This window comes from Lissotriton vulgaris, unplaced genomic scaffold (assembly GCF_964263255.1).
Source record: "Lissotriton vulgaris unplaced genomic scaffold, aLisVul1.2 SCAFFOLD_3100, whole genome shotgun sequence".
NCBI lineage: Eukaryota > Metazoa > Chordata > Amphibia > Caudata > Salamandridae > Lissotriton > Lissotriton vulgaris.
In genome coordinates, this window is record NW_028247153.1 from 10,930 (window position 1) to 28,103 (window position 17,174).

General features: G+C 45.6%; 1 protein-coding gene across 1 annotated transcript in view; it reads left to right on the plus strand.

Moving 5' to 3' along the window:
- The first annotated feature begins 320 nt into the window (after positions 1–320).
- Positions 321–17,174, plus strand: part of LOC147665620 (T-lymphocyte activation antigen CD86-like) — a 155,052-nt gene continuing 138,198 nt past the window's right edge. The window contains exon 1 of the mRNA XM_086949639.1: positions 321–371. Within this exon, the coding sequence (XP_086805765.1) occupies positions 326–371 (46 nt within the window). The 5' untranslated portion in view covers positions 321–325. The remainder of the gene's footprint in view (positions 372–17,174) is intronic.

Here is a 17,174-nt window from a genome sequence, read left to right on the forward strand (position 1 = left end):
GGCACAGCCCTTGCTACCCTGGTGCCATGGGTCATGAAGGCAGTGGTAGGAAAATAAAACAAAAGGGATTCGCAGGCCTGGTATGCATTTTGTGGTTTCCCAGATTTCCATTTTCTCTAGGCTCTCCGAAGAAAATAGGAGGCTGTTCCTTTATGCAGAAAGTAAGACGTCAAACCTGTGATGACAACAGGAGCTAAAGGTTTTTGATGTTACTGGTATTTTGATGAATTGATGTCCATGCTCAGGTATTCAAATGTCCTTTTGACATCACAAAGACCCTTCTGTTATCTAAAACAGTTTCTTCTCTCTTTTAGCCTCTTCAATAATGAAACCCTGCATTGTCTTTGTTGCTGTGATGGCTGCACTGCCAGGTAAGAAAATGCTGCATGTGCAGAGGGCAGTATGAATTTGTAGGTCTATCAATAAGAACAAGATGACATTATAGATTTGATATTGGTTTATAATAGCCTGTGGCAACGTCCTGTCCCCTGAAGTCACTTCAGTGAAGTGTTACGTCCATTCTAAAGAGCAATATTATTTTTTGAAATGTTGGTACCTATCCCTTTTAGCATCTACAGTTCTCATCAACAGCTGAAGGAGGATGTGTTGTCAGTTTTATGTCAGAAGCTACATAATTGCCTGCCTCGCCATATGACATCATTTAAGTTGCACAGCATCATCATAAGCAATTAAAGATCTGCTCATTTGAAGCATCATGTTTTACCCTGGACATAGGGCACTGTTAACAATGGTCAACTTGCAATTTGAAACCATCTTAAACCAAAACATTGGCACCATGCTTTATGCTTAGAAATACCTATCTCAATATCACACTCATCCGTGGCCTGCAGGATCACATGGGTTAAGAGCCTGGACCAAACAGAGGCCAAATATGATGGCCCCTCTTCTTTCTAGCGAAGGAGAAATACATTCCTTTGGCTGTAGTATGAGCAGTCAATTGTAGGCAGTGTTGTAAGCTATCAGTAATTGTCACCTTGTTAGTGTAATGTCTGGACCAAGCCATGCTCTTTGGAAATATTCTTGGTCTTTAAAATTGCATTTACCCACAAAGCTATCAATTCAGAATAATATCAAAGTGAAATCCATACATAATTAAATAACAAATAACATAGACCTATTTCATCAGTCAGACTCCACCATCTCAGACGCTCATTGAAAATATTGACTCAAATACTTTGGGCCTGATTCATAAAGGTAAATTTACACTTTTGAGTGATTTACTACTTTTTGGCTATTCACAAATTCTGAAGTAAACTTACTCTTGATATTGTGACCAGCCAAAAATTAGTAAACTTACTCAAAAGTGTAAATTACTCAAATGTGAATAGCCCCAGGCCCTGCAGTTTGGTGGAGACTCGCACACTTTCGGAGTAAATTTACACTCAGATTTTGGGAATAGTCAGAAGATGGCAAACGTCAACAAAAGTGTAAATTACTTAAAAATGTAAGTTACGTTTGTGAATCATGCCATATTTTTTTTTACCTCTCGTACAATTTTAATTTTTGAATGTTTGTATGTTCGTTTGGTCACGTTAACCTGAAGGTGCCTTTGAACTCAAGCAGGGGGTCAGATTGCACTACTGACTCGATGGTTTTGCTAATTGTTGTCTGCTGACTGAAGAGTTGTGTTATCACTGCCAGATAGCAGAAAGAATTGTTTCAGAAAGTGACTAATATAGAAGAATAATTATGAATGCTGTCTTCATGGAGTTATGCATTAGGCACAGATTTGGTGTATGACACCTGTTTTGGAGAACGTCTTGTATGAGCACTATTTTCCATTCCAAAAAAGTCAATGGTTTTCATGTCCCAAAAGGTTTCACAATTCTTTTTTCTATACATCACATTGAACCTTACTCAGTATTCCTAATTGTAACAGTGAATAGCTACCCAATCTCGCCTTGAGCAATTGAGACGGGAAAACCCATTTACACCTACAATTTGAATTCATTTTTGTATTTAGGAATTAAATGTTTTTCAGTTTAAAACCAAATTCCTTTTTATGTGCCATCCCACTATATATGTGTCACTCCCACACCAGTGCATTGGTGTCACTCCCACGCCAGTGCATTGTATTGATGCAAGTCTTTATTTGTTAATCAAAAATAAATCATTATTTTGATCATTTAGTGTGAGATCATTTAGTGTGAGAAGCTACACAGCCTGTTGCCCTACATTGAGGTATACCATCTATAGTGAGAAAACAGAATATTTTATATGCTGTGCCTAAGACTGAAATTATTCTTGAGATTGTGTATATTGCTAAGATGTGTTATTATGAATTATGTGCAATGATTAAAATGAATGTTGTGACCTAAACAATTTTCGTGGAAGTTGTTCATAGCAAAATCTGTGCCTGATTTATAAGAATCTCCAGAGTGAATTTTCGGCCACAGTTAGTATTGCATTGCAGAGGATATATCATCGTTTGGATTCTCATCCGTGTTTAGCATTTCCTAAATATAACTATGTGGTATGTAAATGTTCCCAGAACACCAAGATGGCATAATAAGACCATATTACACGTTAACTGTAATGTACTTTTATATTTGATGTTTATTTTGGAGTAGTTGGCAAGAACACATTTGTTAATAATAACAGAGGTTGGTGATTGGAATCAGCAGGTTTGGTTTTTGTATACCTTTTTTTAATAAGTTATTGATAAAACAGTAAATACTGGCTGACAGTCAGTGGATTTATGTGATTCTTTGTTAGCAGCTTTTACCACATAATAAGATTTACTGCAGTTGTAATATAATTTATAAACAGGTTGAATCCACCCACACAAGATAAGAGAAAAAATATAGATGTTTCCTTCATGGGTGGGAAGCACATTGTGTTCTTTAAATACCCCTCACACACGAAAAGGGCTCTTGGTGTCATGCTTCATCATAGGAGTGGATAGTGAGTGAGTTTTAAAAAATACCTAGCAAGTAAGGAGTAAAAAGGTATTTTAATAAGCCTCCGTGCCGGTATCATTAAAAAGGTGAGGTGGAGGGGTGATGTATTAACCTCTTAGGTGCTGCGCCTATTCCAACGGCACCACTACCTCAGGAGTGCTGCCGTCGGCCGTTGGACGTTCGAACCTCACCTGCGCAATGGAACGTTCAGCACTGGAGCTGGACGTTCCATAGCTGCTAAGAGGTTAGTGTACAAAACCTCCTGCGTATGTCAACATGCTTTGAAGCATGCTGCTTCTTCAGGACGGGTTCACAGATGCCTACCCTACTCACATGGACAGCATAATACTGTCTATATACAGGAATTACTAAGTGTAGAATTAATGTATAAATGTTGCAAAATATGCCTATGACGGTCAATTGTACTGCGACATGATAATACCTTAATGTCAATCTGAAAAGAAACACAAATGTACAAAAAAAACAACAGATGAGTAGAATCACTCTGGACGTGAAGTTCGTGGTCTGTAAAAGTGATATATACAGTGTCTATTGATAACCCTCTTGATCGAGGCGCCGCAGGGTCAGGCTGTGTTTTTCCAGCTCCCACCACCCTTGGGGAGTGCTGTTGCACTTATGGATAGATGAAAGCTCTGCTACTTCCGCCTCCACCTGTTTACGCTTTTCTGCGCGCAGCCTATTCTCTCCGACAGAGATCGCTATTAGCTCGCCTAATACTACTAATTTTAATGCCTCCCATACCGGAACAAGATGTGCCTTCTCACGGTCATTAACATCTTAGCAGCTATGGAACGTCCAGCTCCAGTACTGAACGTTCCATTGCGCAGGTGAGATTCAAACGTCCAACGGCCGACGGCAGCACTCCCGAGGTAGTGGTGCCGTCGGCCGTTGGACTAGGTGCAGCACTTATGAGGTTAATTCTAAGATAGTTTGTGATACTCATGTGCATTGCTTTCACCGTCTGTTTGGATTGTAGCACGGCATCCCGCAATCACCACTGAGATGGACGGGCTGGGAAGGCACTGAGATTTAGCGATAGCGTGATTGGGGCATGATGAGATGGGGGCGAGGCTCAAGGGTAATGTTCCCTGCATAGTCCTTCAGGGAATCTGTTATGAGGAAATGGTCTATGTGGGCGTAGGATTTATGGGCAGCTGAGAAAATGTGTAATCTCTGGTAAAGGGGTGTGTGTGTCTCCAGATGTCGCTAAGCGAGCTGTCAGTTAGCTTTTTCAGTCCGGCGGGCGAAAGAGCTCCTGTCTGTGTTGTGCGCAGGCTCGATCGGTCTAGGTTTGTGTCCATGGCTAGAATGAGATTGCCCCCTATTATCCAGCCCAGTCTAAAGAGGTTAAGACTTGTTCTAGGGCGCTAATAAGGAAGTGGTCCTGTTTTTCATTTGGTGTGTATAGGGAGGAAACTGTGAACTGGATGGAACCCCAATGAAGCCTGAACCCCAGTGCTCTGTCTTTGATTTCCATGAATGTTGAATGATATGACCTTCCCGTGAAACTTCTGAGCGAGCAGCATGGCTATCACATTCTTTTTAGTCCTGCCTAATGTCCAGTACTATCGTGGGAACCATAGGGAGGGCATGCAGTGAGTGTCCTTGGCTATGATATGTGTCTCCTGGAGCATGCAGACATCGCAGCCTGGTTGCTCCAGGAGAGACAAGACTGCCTTGCGCTTTATTGGGCTATTTAGGCCTCATATATTGAGGCTTAATACATGAAAAGATTGTGTCATGTGGCAGCAGGGTGCTATGCTCAGTCTAACTTGCTGTGCTTGTGTCACTCTAATGGGGTGGGAGAGGAGCACTCAAAGACTCTAATCAAGGTGACATTAGGATGCAATGGAAAAGGTGGATGGTGCGGAGGCGAGAGAAATGAGAGAAAGATACCCACAACTGATATAAACAATGACAGTAACATCTGATGACCAAAGTTTGTCTGCTCCAGTGGATTGGGGAGGTCTGTGGCCCTATACGACGAGTTTACCCTGCAGGTTGTTCTTTTGTGGTATTGCGGGATCATCCAGGGGTTGGGCGGGAGGGGATAAAGTCTTCAATGTCTTCAACTCGCCTGCCATCTCGCCATCGCTGCTACTACCACATGCCTCCCTCCACTACCTTATGTAGCTGGGCTGCTCCTTGCTCGGAAAGCCTCTGAGAGGGCAGATTCAGCCAAAAGGGCCTGTAGGACCACCTGCCGTTCCTTGCAGATGGTGACCAGGTCAGGTTTCATTCTGGTTCAGGTGCTCTTGATTAGTTGACATGTTTGTCGCTGCATTTTGTTGGGGGGCCACTCCCCGGTGCCCCCTGGCGTGTCGATGTGCAAAAGGGCACAGGCTTCCTTGAGGGATTTGATCTGGTGGAGGGTTCCCTCATAGCGGAAGATGATGCAAAAGGGGTGCCCCCATGCGTACAGGATGTTTGCTTTTTGTAAATGAATTGTGACTGGGCGGAAATCCTTGTGTTTTTGTAAGGTGGTCCGGGAGATGTCTTGATAAAGCACTGGTGTGTGGCCTTTGAACTGGATCGGGTGTGCATCTCAGGCTAAATTGTGCAAGCACACCAGTATGTCCGCTGGGGTACTTTTTCAGACCGTCCGGGTCCTACCCATTGGGCCCAGTCTAGCTGCAGGGCAGGCTCATCTGTGTGCCCCAGGACTTGTCGGAAGAGGTCTGTGATGTATTCTTGTAGATTGGATCCTTCTGCTTTCAATGGTACTCCCCTAACGCATATTGTGAGAAGTTAGCCTGGCATATGATGTCCACTATTCTAGCTGGCACCTTGCACCAGTCTAAACGACCCTTATTGATGGTGGTTGTAAAGTCAACCTTATAGACAAGCTATCCTAGTGGTAGCATGGACCAGCAGTCTTAGGCTAAAATTTCAGAGAGCATGTAAAGCCAGCTGTTTTACCAATTATAATCCCTTGAATACCAAATGAAAGGACACCACACAAGGTATATATCAAACATATATGTATTTATTTCTAACACAACCCCTCTGCACTCTTTATGAGGTCAGAGATCGAAGTACATCATGAGTTATTCAATTAGCATACGATAAGTTGCACAAATACAGTTTTGCCCTAGGGGCCTCACAAACCATATACTAAGTAAGTGGTATAAGAACCACTTCAGAAATAGTGAATAGGCCTAGGGCCTAGGGAATCGCTGGGGCTACACTACACAACCAAATGTTAGGAAGGAGAAGACCCACGGGAGACGCCTGCAGTGTCTAAACAAAGGCGCGAGTTCCTATTGACTTATAATGGAGAACAAAGAAGTTACAAAGTTACGGTTTAAGGGCACTTCTGGATGGACTACGACAAGACCCCTTTAGACTAGGACACTTCGAGAGTCAAGACCCACAGGAGCACCGGAGTACCCGTGTTACCTCACCCAGGGAAGCCGGGTGCTTAGGTGCCTTTTGGTGTCGGGTTTCGTCAATGCTTTCAATGGAGATCTGCAAAGAAGTGCTGCAGGCGGCCAGAGCAAGAGTGTCCGGTTGGATCCAAGGGTGGATCGAAGAACTGAAGAGCCTGAAAGCAGAGGGGACAGAGTCTGGGTCACTAGACAGTGACCAGGAAGGAACCAGTCTCTGCAGCCACGAGGACAAAGAGGTGTCGACAATGACCAGGAACTGGATTCAAGCTATGCCACAAAGGATCTAGTTGACTGCTGTGTTGTTATCCGGACTGGACCCAACAAGCCGTGGCAAACGCAATCCACGCAGGAAGTGAAGATGGGCTTCAGGTCAGACCAGCAAGGTCTGGGAAGCTTGTCCTTTGCAGGAAAGCTGGAACAAGCCTGGAGCAACCAGGTAAGCAAGTTGGTTTCAAAGGCAAGTTGGTTTCCCGGTTGCTAGCCAACAGGCTAGCAACCGGGAAGACGCATTGAGCTGAAATGCAAGAGCGGGTCCCACGCGGCACTCGTGGAGTGAGGGGGGCTGAGTTTTGGTGCAAATGGTGCTCGGGTCTGGGACTTCTCGTACCCTAATGCACAACTGTGAGGTACCTCAGTAGTTGAGCTGTTAGCAAAATGCAGGATGTCTAGGGAGTCCGGTCCCACGTCTCTCGTGTCCGCCACGGGTCTCAGCTTTGCTGTGGGTGTGGGTAGGAGTCAGAGAAGTCTGGAAGTTTAGGTCCTGCATCGCTGAGTCTTCAGGATCCATCGGGAGCGTCAGCAAAGCAGACCGGCATGTCTGTTTGCACAGGGTGGTCACTCCTTGACCACAAGGGAGATGTCTTCAATCTTCTAGTCGATATAGAACGTCGAAGGTCCAAGAGTTCCTTTCAGAGTTTCTTTCCAGGATAATCTAAAGTCCCAGGGTCACAGCTCCTATCTTTAAACTAATCTTAGGGGCTGCATTACCTGCTAGGTCTCTCCTATGGGTGGACCTGGGAAGGGGGTGGTTACATGCCTTTCCCTTTGTCCAGTTTTGCACCAGAGCGGGGATGGAGTGCCCCAGCAACTGGTTTGAACCGGGCTATGTATGGAGCACCTTGTGTGCCCCAGGCAGTGTCTCGTTTTGCAGCCCTCCCTGCCCCAGTACTAGGCATGGGCGGAAAATCCGTTCCGCTCGCGGATTTTGCGGATTTTCGGGAAATCCGCAATCCGCGAGATTTGCGAATCTCCCGCAAAATCCGCAAATCCGCGAGCAGCGGATTTTGCTCGCACTGCTCGCACTGTTCGCGTGAGTTCGCGCCCCGCGAATAAGTGCAAAAATTGCAGAAATACGATCTTAGCAAAACTGAAAGTAACTACTTACCAGGTTCAAAAGTTCAGGCTCATCATTAGTAGCCATTTCCTGTAGTGCTTCCTGAGGGGCCCCTCCAGAGTTCAGTTGCCAGTTGAAACTATTATGTGACCCTGCTCTGAACCTCAGAATAGTTACACATATGCCACAAAGGTCCTGAATTACAGCTAAGGGAGACAAGCAGGAGCCAGGCTGGAAGTTAAAATCCATTAATCAGCCCCTAATTCATTATTGTCAGTTGGGGCAGGGCAGGTGTTGTAACTAATTTTGCAACAATGAAAGCACTTAGCAAGTGCAAAAGATCACTAATCAGGGCGCACTAAGGAAGCAGGTGCCAGCTAAAAAAATATTCTGTGACACATTAATCAGCCCCAAATTAATTCAGGTCACTTGAGGCAGGGAAGGTGTGCTTTGCTTTGCCGAAAATAATGTACACTGGACAACCAGAGGGTGTGGTGATGAAACAGAGGGTGGCATGGGTGGGCCAGAGGGTGGCATGAGTAGTCAGAGAGTGGCAGTGGTGACAGAGAGTGGCAGTGATGAAGAAGAGTGTCCCAAACAGGCTGGACACGTAGAAACAACAAGTTCGCAAAACTTGCGACCCGACAGGTAAGTTCGCAAATTGCGAAATTGTAAAAACCCTCGCGAACTGGCAGAAACACGGGCGAACACAAAAAAAAAAAAATCCGCAAATTCGCGGGAATTCGCGGATTTTGCGGATTGCCAATCCGCAAATTCGCGAACGCGAGATCCGCAAAATTCGCTCATGCCTACCCAGTACACTAAAAGCCTGTCTGGGGAGTTGCCTGCACCTCCCAAGGCAGGAAACCTATTGTCCAGGCCTCCCCTGCCGGAGTTTCGTCCAGCAGCAGGAGGTCAGACTCGTGTCTGTGGCAGCAGCATCCATTTTGTGATGCTGGGGCTCTGTTTACCTTTAACCGGGTAAATCAGTAACCAACATGTCTTCTCCCTCTTGAAGGGTGAAATGCTACCCCTGCCACAAGAACTAGTGGGGGGTAGTATTCCAAAGTGTTTGACACCTTACACGACATGTTTTGATAAAGCCAAACCAAAGTTAGCATTGGATGCGAGGATTGTAATGCACTTAAGAGTATATGGTATGGCTATATCATAGAACAGCTGTAAGGAGATGGTTCCGAAAGCTGCAGAGGGGCTCAGCTCATGCCAGAGCACCCTCTCACATAAAACCAAGCACTCTGCCCCCAGTAGTGTCGAGGCCTGCCATATGAGTGACTTATAGGTGCATGTGTGTCTATATATAAGGTAGATATAGTTATACTATATCTAAGTAAGGGGTGATTACACCACCTTAGCCAAGCTGAGTGATCAGCCTGTAGTTTCAGTTTGGATGGCCAGCCAGGGGTGGCATAATACATGATGCAGTCCCTGGTAGGCCTTGGATACACTTATGCACTGGGTACCTAAGGTACACTACACAGGGGCTCACAGAGGTGACCCAATTCCCAATCAGGTATGTACCTAAAGTACATGGTATCAATTTAGAGAGAGAACATCTGGGCTGTGTGTCTGATTATCAGACCCACAGCCACATTAAAGACGAAAAGCACAGCAAAAATTGGGGGTGACCACAGGAAGCGGACCCTACTCTCCTACACATATATTGTGTCCTCTCGATCGATTCTACAAGTCCTCGTTATGTGCCTGAAAGTCTAGATGCTGCTCTTTGAGTTTAAGGACCTCTTGTTGTAGCAATCTGAGTTCCTCTTCTCGGCTGCATTCCCTATCTACCAGGTCGGTCACTCTTTTGTCCACCTCATTTAGGTCCCACCTTACCTCCCGGAGATTCGTTGCTAGTTCTGCTTCCATTGCCTGTAGGTCGGCTCTCCATGAGGTGAAGAGCGATTCCAGGAAGGCCTTAGTCACTGGGCCCTCTCCGTCTTCAGGGTCTGATTTGGAATCACAGACAGTACTTGTTTGTCTATCTTCCATGGCTGGGCTTCCCTGCTTGCCAAACATCTCCCTGAGGGAGTTGTCTTTATTGGGTCTATGCCCCGCCATGCCGCTGTGTTATAGAAGGTTTTTGGCGCTGGAGTCGTACTTGCCCCTGGGCCCACCAGGAGGTCTCCTTCCCTTCGGGTTTGTCCTTACTTGCTGTCGCATAGTTGCTCAGCAGCCAGATCCTTCTGTGGTCGGTAGCCCAGAGATCAGGAGGCCAGTGATGGATGAGCCCTGCCGGGCTTTAGCTTGTGCCTCTCTGGCTTCTCTATTCTGGTGTGTGTGCCCTGGCTTGGTGCACTGGAGGGTACAGAGGGACTCTACCTGTGCACCACCTGCCCCGTCGGAGTCCAATGTGTGTTGTGGAGGTATGCGGCCTAGACGGTGATTTGCCCAGCATGTGCTCCAACCCCTGCACCCTCTCCTTGGCAGTCATCTCGGTGATGGTGGGGTGTTGGGAGACTGTGGTAGCCCCAGGTGCGTGTGTGTTCGGTTGGCCCCCATTCTGGGGCCGCTGGTCCCCTGGAAGCTATAAGGCAGCTACTGGACCCCTGCACCAGGTCACACCGTATTGTGGAGGCCCTCAGCTTCGTTCTCCAGCCCGGCCTCACTGTGTAAGTCTGTGTGCTGCCTTCTCCCCTGATGGGACTGGGCCCACGATGGTCGGGGTGTGGAGTGGGCTAATGCAATTCTTGTAGAAGCGTGATGGAGCTCTCACCTTTGAGCCGCAGTCTTCACTCCTCATGTGCTGCGTAGGCTGGCCTAGGCCCAGGACCCTTCTGCAGGCCGGTCCAGGGTCTGGGAGTCTCGCACTCCGCCCAATAGTCTTTGTGCCTCGTTCCTGCTCCCTCTCTTTATTAGTCATCTCGGCAAGGGAGGGGCAAGGGGAGACTGCGGCCACCTCAAGCGGGTGTGTGCTCGGCTGGCCCCCATTCGAGGGTCGCCAGTCTTTTGGGAGTTCTGCAGTGGGGTTCGGGAGTCGCTCACTCCACTTGACAGTCCCGGGGTGGTGTTACTGAATGCCCAATCCATGCTCACAGCTTCTGGCGGGTGCCCCTTGTTCTCGTCAGCCTGCGGTCCCTTCTGGGTGTCGTGGACAGGGTGCTGGTGTGCTCAGACAGGTACTAATATTGGTGTCAGCTCGGAGCAAGCAGAGACGACTTCCAAGTCGCTCACCATCTTGGCCATGCCCCGTGCACATGGATTTAAAGTGATTCCTAGTCTTTGCTGATCCTTTCATGCCGGGACAACACTCTGTTCCAAGCTATATATACTTTCAACCAAACAGATCTCCCTCTCAAGAATACACTGTTAGCAAATTTCCCAATAATTCTACTTCATTGCCATATAATGATCTGATGTAATGTCCTTTGCTTGTAATTCTTTGAACTCATCCCAAGAACCTGGTGAAATAGTCTTTGAGAACAATGGCGTAAGGGGAACTGGAGTGAGCCATCACCTTCAAATAACACACATTGGTGGACCAAAATCTTCTTCATCCTATCGTATCCATAATGTTGACACTCCTCACAACTAACATCATATCCTTCATCTCAGCATATTTGTTGGAAATGGCCCTTTTTGCAGGGTTATCCCCAAACACTGTGCTTCTTCCTTTGTTTTTCCTGACCTGTGGTTGTTGGCTATAGAACTCCGGGCATTTTACCACTGCTAATCAGTGCTAAAGTGCATATGCTCTCTGTGTACATTGTTATTGCGATTGGTTATCCATGATTGGCATATTTGTCTGACCAGTAGGTCCCTAATAAAGTGCACTGAGTGTGCCAGGGCTGGTAACTCAAATGCTACTAGTGGGCTTGCAGATCTGATTGTGCCACCCACATGAGTAGCACTAAAAGAGTTATCAGGCCTGCCACCGCAGTGCCTGTGCGCAGTTTGTCAACTGCCATTTTGACCTGGCCAGTGCCCCACTTGCCAGGCCTTACCCTTCCCTTTTCTTACACATAGGACACCCCTACGGTAGGCCCAGAGTTCCCCCCTAGGCAGGGTGCAGTGTATGTGAAAGGAAGGACATGTACTGGTGTGTGTAACATGTCCTGATAGTGAAATACTGCCAATTTCGTTTTTCACTATTGAAAGACTATCTTGCCCATAGGTCAGAATGGGGGAATGCTGTGTAACTTATTTCCGGTCCAGGGAAGGCATGGTTCGCAGTTCGGGCTGGACTGTTCACATGAGGCACAGGGTCAGACTGATTTGCATATAGCCATGTCTGAACTGGGGTGGCAGAGTGGGCTAAAGAACGGTGATGGATTAAACCCAGATTTTTTGACTGGGTGTGAGTGTTTGATTGGTTCAGATGCTCCGTCCATTACCACCCCCTTTTGTACCGCTTTTGGCCGCCATAAGTGTGGCAGGGTATGCTCAGACGTGAGTCCCTTGCTCACTTTGCCACTGGATTCAAGCAAGCCGGGCTGAAGACGGCTGGAATGCCAGAAACCGGTCCTCAGAAGCTTGTTTCTGGTCCAGGGAAGGCATGGCTTGGCAGTTCGGGCTGGACTGTTCCCATGAGGCACAGGGTCAGACTGATTTGCATATAGCCATGTCTGAACTGGGGTGGCAGAGTGGGCTAAAGAACGGTGATGGATTAAACCCAGATCTTTTGACTGGGTGTGAGTGTTTGATTGGTTCAGATGCTCCGTCCATTACCACCCCCTTTTGTACCGTGTAACTTATTACCAGCATATCTTCCCATAGGAGTGAGATAGAAACTTGGAGTCTGGTATCCCTGAACTCAAAATTTAATAACACATATTTTTGGAAGGGTGGTTTTTAAATTCTGTGTTTGAAAATAGCACTTTTAGAAAGTGGCTATGTTCTTGTTCAGCCGTTCTGTGTGCCTTTGCCTGTTTGTGGATTGACTGTCTGGCTTGAGAGTGACAGGGGCTGGGGTGGCTCCAGGAGTCTGGGTGAGCCAGCACTAGGTTGAAATAGGCTGATCTGCATTTGGAGTGGTGGGAGGAGTAGCACCTGGGCCTGCATAGGGCTGTTCCTGCCTTCCACAATGCTGCCTCCACCCCCTGCAGTGTGTCTGATGGCCCTGGCCCACACTAACAAAGGAAGAAGTTGTACACTGGCAGAGTGCACCCAGAACTGGTTTGGACTGGGTCCAGGAACCCTTACACTTAGAGAACAAAGACTTTTGGGTTATACAAATGAGAGCTGAATCCCCTGAACTTTAGATCATCCTGGAATTCAATAGGAACCTTTGCTGGGGAGAACAGCTGGAGAAACTGAAGAGAAGGACTGCTCTTGCTGTGTGTTCTGGGCTAACCTGGGCTAACCTGCAGTTGCTATTCTGCCAAGGAAAGGAGAAGGACTTTGCTGTGTGCTGTATCCCCTGCTGAAGATGATCTCCAAGGACATGAAGAGAGCTGGCTTCCTGTTTTGAAGTCCCAGTAACAAAAGGACTTCAACCCCAGCTCCCCTGAACTCTGCTGTGTGAGTTCTGACCTGCCTAGAGTGCCCGGCCCAGTTGTGGGGCCTCTGGAGGTTGTTTGCTGCTGTTTGGGAGCTGGAAAAGGAAGAAGCGTGAAAAGAACTGCAGAACTGCAGGACCCCTTGCATCGCTCTTCTTGTGGCACGTTTCACCGGCGCATCTCGACGGCGCTGTGCCGCTGCGAAGATCGTCGCAGCGCCTGTCGCCGCTGCAAGAACCAACGCAAACGACACATCCAGGGATCGCAGCAGAAGAGACCAATGCCATCTCATCAATCGCTGTCGCATCCGGACGATCCACGCATCGTCTCTGTGAGAGACGCTTTCCGGACGCATCACTTGCGAACCAGAACCGACAAGAAAGACTTGACACATCGCTCCCCCTACAGACCGGACTCGACGCAACCGGTCCGCTACTTGCAGCAGGCTGTCACATCGCCTCCTCAGGGTCTCAGAAGTGTTTTATCTCTTTGGTTTCCGATGCTGCAGCTGTTTGGCTTGGGAACTTTTGTTGCATCTACAGGTACTTTGATGAAAAGTCTCGCATCCATAGATTTCTATGGTACAGGTTCTTGAAACCTTTTTGAAGTCATATTTTTAACTGTGTATGTTGGATGTTTGTTGTTTTGGTCTTGTGTAGTTTAGATAAAGATACTTTATTTTTCTAAACGGGTGTGGTGTCCATTTGTGGTGTTTTCACTGTGTTACTATGAGTGTTGGTACAAATACTTTACACATTGCCTTTGGGATAAGCCTGTCTGCTCGTGCCAAGCTACCAAGGGGGTGAGCAGGGGTTATCTAAAGAGTGTATCCCCCTTAGCCTAACTAAAAGCAAGGGTCCCTATTTGGTCAAAGGTACCTGCCTATGCCAACTTGAGACCCCCCAGTTCTAACAATATTTGTTCACCAAATTCTGACTCACTTGAACAACTCTAACCTTGGGAACATTTTTGCCAACCCTGCTTACTTTTACGAAATGCCCCTTTATGCCTCAGGTTTTACATTCCTTACTCAGAGCTGAGCCTCCTATAAATGAAGCCAAATGAAAATAACTACCACATCTTATCATTGCTTTTTTTTCGCTCTTTAAGGTTTTTAATGATTTATTACCAACAGCACATATCTCACCATGGGCCAGATGTAGGTAATTCCTATTTACCTACTCTTAAATACCGAATCATACCGATTCGGTATTTAAGAGTAGGTAAATAGGAAGGGGGCAGATGTAGGTAATTCTTATTTTAGAATTACCGAATCGGTATGATTCGGTATTTACCGATTCGGTAAATACCGAATCGGTATTTCCTATTGATTCCTATGGGCCTTGAAGCCCATAGGAAGCAATGGAAAATACCGATTTGGTATTTACCGAATCAGTAAATACTGAATCCTGCAAGGGTGAACGGGGTGTCACTTTGACACCCTGTAGCACCCCAATTCCAGGCTTGTGAGCCCTTAGGGCATGTATGTGTGTCACATGGCACAGGTGTACATGCACAGATGTGCATGTACACCTGAATTCGGTATTTTACCACCCAATTGTATTGGATGTTAAAATACCGAATTCTGAAGGCCTGTAGCACTGTAAACAGTGCTACCTACATCTGGGATTTACCGAATCAGTAAATTTACCGATTCTGTAAAATAATGGCCCCTACATCTCAAAAACCAATTACCGGTCGGTAACGGCCGAATTCGGCCGTTACCGACCGGTAATTGGCGACCTACATCTGGCCCCATGTCTCTTTTCAGACCTATCTTCTTTCACCTCCTTCAACCAGGACACTCATATTTCTATTGCTTTAGCAGTAGCTATTAGTTAACCTACTTTGAGATTGCCCATACTTCGTAGAGTTGGTATTAACCATGAATTGTTCTCTCATCATTTCATCAACAGACGTCCCACAAGTACAGGTACCGATCAACCCTCTCAGAGCTGTCAGTAACTCATCAGGTGTCTTACTGGGTTTTTGGACCCGTTTATAGAAATGATAACTTTGCAAAGTTACTGATGTGGGTAGCTTGAACTCTTTTTCTAACCTGTACATGGCCTCAATCAAAATCACTCAAATCTCCTCCTCCGGTCGGAACCTCTTTAGGTAACGGCCTGAGTATTTCATTAGCCTTCTGAGCCTGGACAATGTAGCAATATACATTTTCTTCTGTCAAGTGGCATTTTTTCTGCTTTTATTGTACCAAATAGGTACGAAATTCCTTGTTCCATCTTTTCCTGGGATAGGTAGATCCTCTTTAAACTGGAGGGCTTTTGTGACAGATCCAATTACATTGTTTATCAATGTAGAAGATTTCAAATTAAAGCAAAAAAAATAATTATGACTAGGAGGTTAGGAAAAATGTATGCAATAATGGATGTAACATCTGATAGAAGAGTTTAAATGCGATAGGAAAAAAATATTTCATAGCATAGCAAATACAGGAAATTATTAATATATAAGATTTACTTGTGCTTTGAAACAGACCCCCGTTGGTTTTAGGCAAAAGAACTGACAAGTATAAATGATAGTATGTTTTGTTTATGTGGTAAGAACTTGTTCAATGTTTAAAGCGTGCACATTGCGCAAAATGAAAAAAAGCAATTGGACTATAAATTATGGTCCCTCTGCTGTGTTTTGTTATACCATATATATATATGTGCACATCACGCTAGAAGTGAATTCACCATAATATTAAATTGACATGCACATGCCATTAGAATAAATGTATTTGTTTAATTGTACTGCATGCACATCGCAGAAAAACAATTGAATGATATATTATGCTTCCACTAATGTGCCATTTTGCAGAGGTTTTTGTGTGTGCACAATAAAGTAGAAGTAGGGGTCGGACACCAGATGTGAGCACATCGCTGAAAATAGTTACATCCTTATTGAAGAAGTGCGGTGAAGATTTTAAAAACCACCACTAGATGGCAGTAAAACATTGTATAAACTGTTGCATTGCACAAGATGGTGGGTGTAACTGTACAGTAGCTTGGTTTGGAATAAAAACCTGAAAGTGCGCATGACATGATTTATGTGAAGAAACAACTTCATATGCGCACGACAATGTTTTTTTTTCAGCGCAGGGTCTCTCATCTTAATCAATACAATCAAACAGAGAACATTTAAACTACATCTGATAGCTTTCTCAGGAGGCTCAGTTGACAACAGGCTCTCTCAGGAAATAATTACGATAGCATGTTAAGTGAAGTAGGCGCACACCAGGCACTTGACCATACACTCTATTCTTAAGGCAACAGACGTGGTGCTTCCTTCGCCAGTCAGCAGGTAACTGCACACGCAAGCATAGTTCAAATAGAACATAAGTAATGAACATTCCATTAAGAAGTAATAGCATTACAACACATCCCCTTCTGTTCCCACACATGATGCAAAATGGAAAAAAGAATCATAAAAACAAAAAGGCAACAAAGGAACTACGTCCAATGACAAAACAGGTGCAATAAAAGAAACCTTTCAAACACGGAAAGACAGGTATGAAAAACTGCATAGTGAAACACCTCTGCTCCCTAAGGAGGAAACCTTGCAATAAGATTTCACATAATACACACAAATACAATTTACTGAATAAAGCCTTTTAAATAAGGGGCTGGTCTCCTGAACCTAGGAATTCTGCTAGACTGAACACCAGACAAGTTGTTCGCAGTTGAACCAGCACCAGATCTGGCACCAGTAGAGTTACAGAAGCCACTGCCAACATCCCTGCGAAGGCCATTTGAGTGTACAACTTATTCATCTCTTATGCACATATATCAACAGAACTCATCATCCTCATTTCCACTCTTTGCAAATCCAAATGCAGCACACTTGGCCACTCTTCTCAAGTTCCAACGCTCGCCATTGGTTAACACAACATGCCATCTAAACACACTCTTAACTTTGTATGGCCCACACAACTCACTCAAATCTTTTGTTATCCTACCTGATTTGATGTTAACCCAATTACCCAGAACAATTTTAGATTCTCCCATGATATTTGAGGGAACACTGCTGGGTCAAACACATCTCCCTTCGA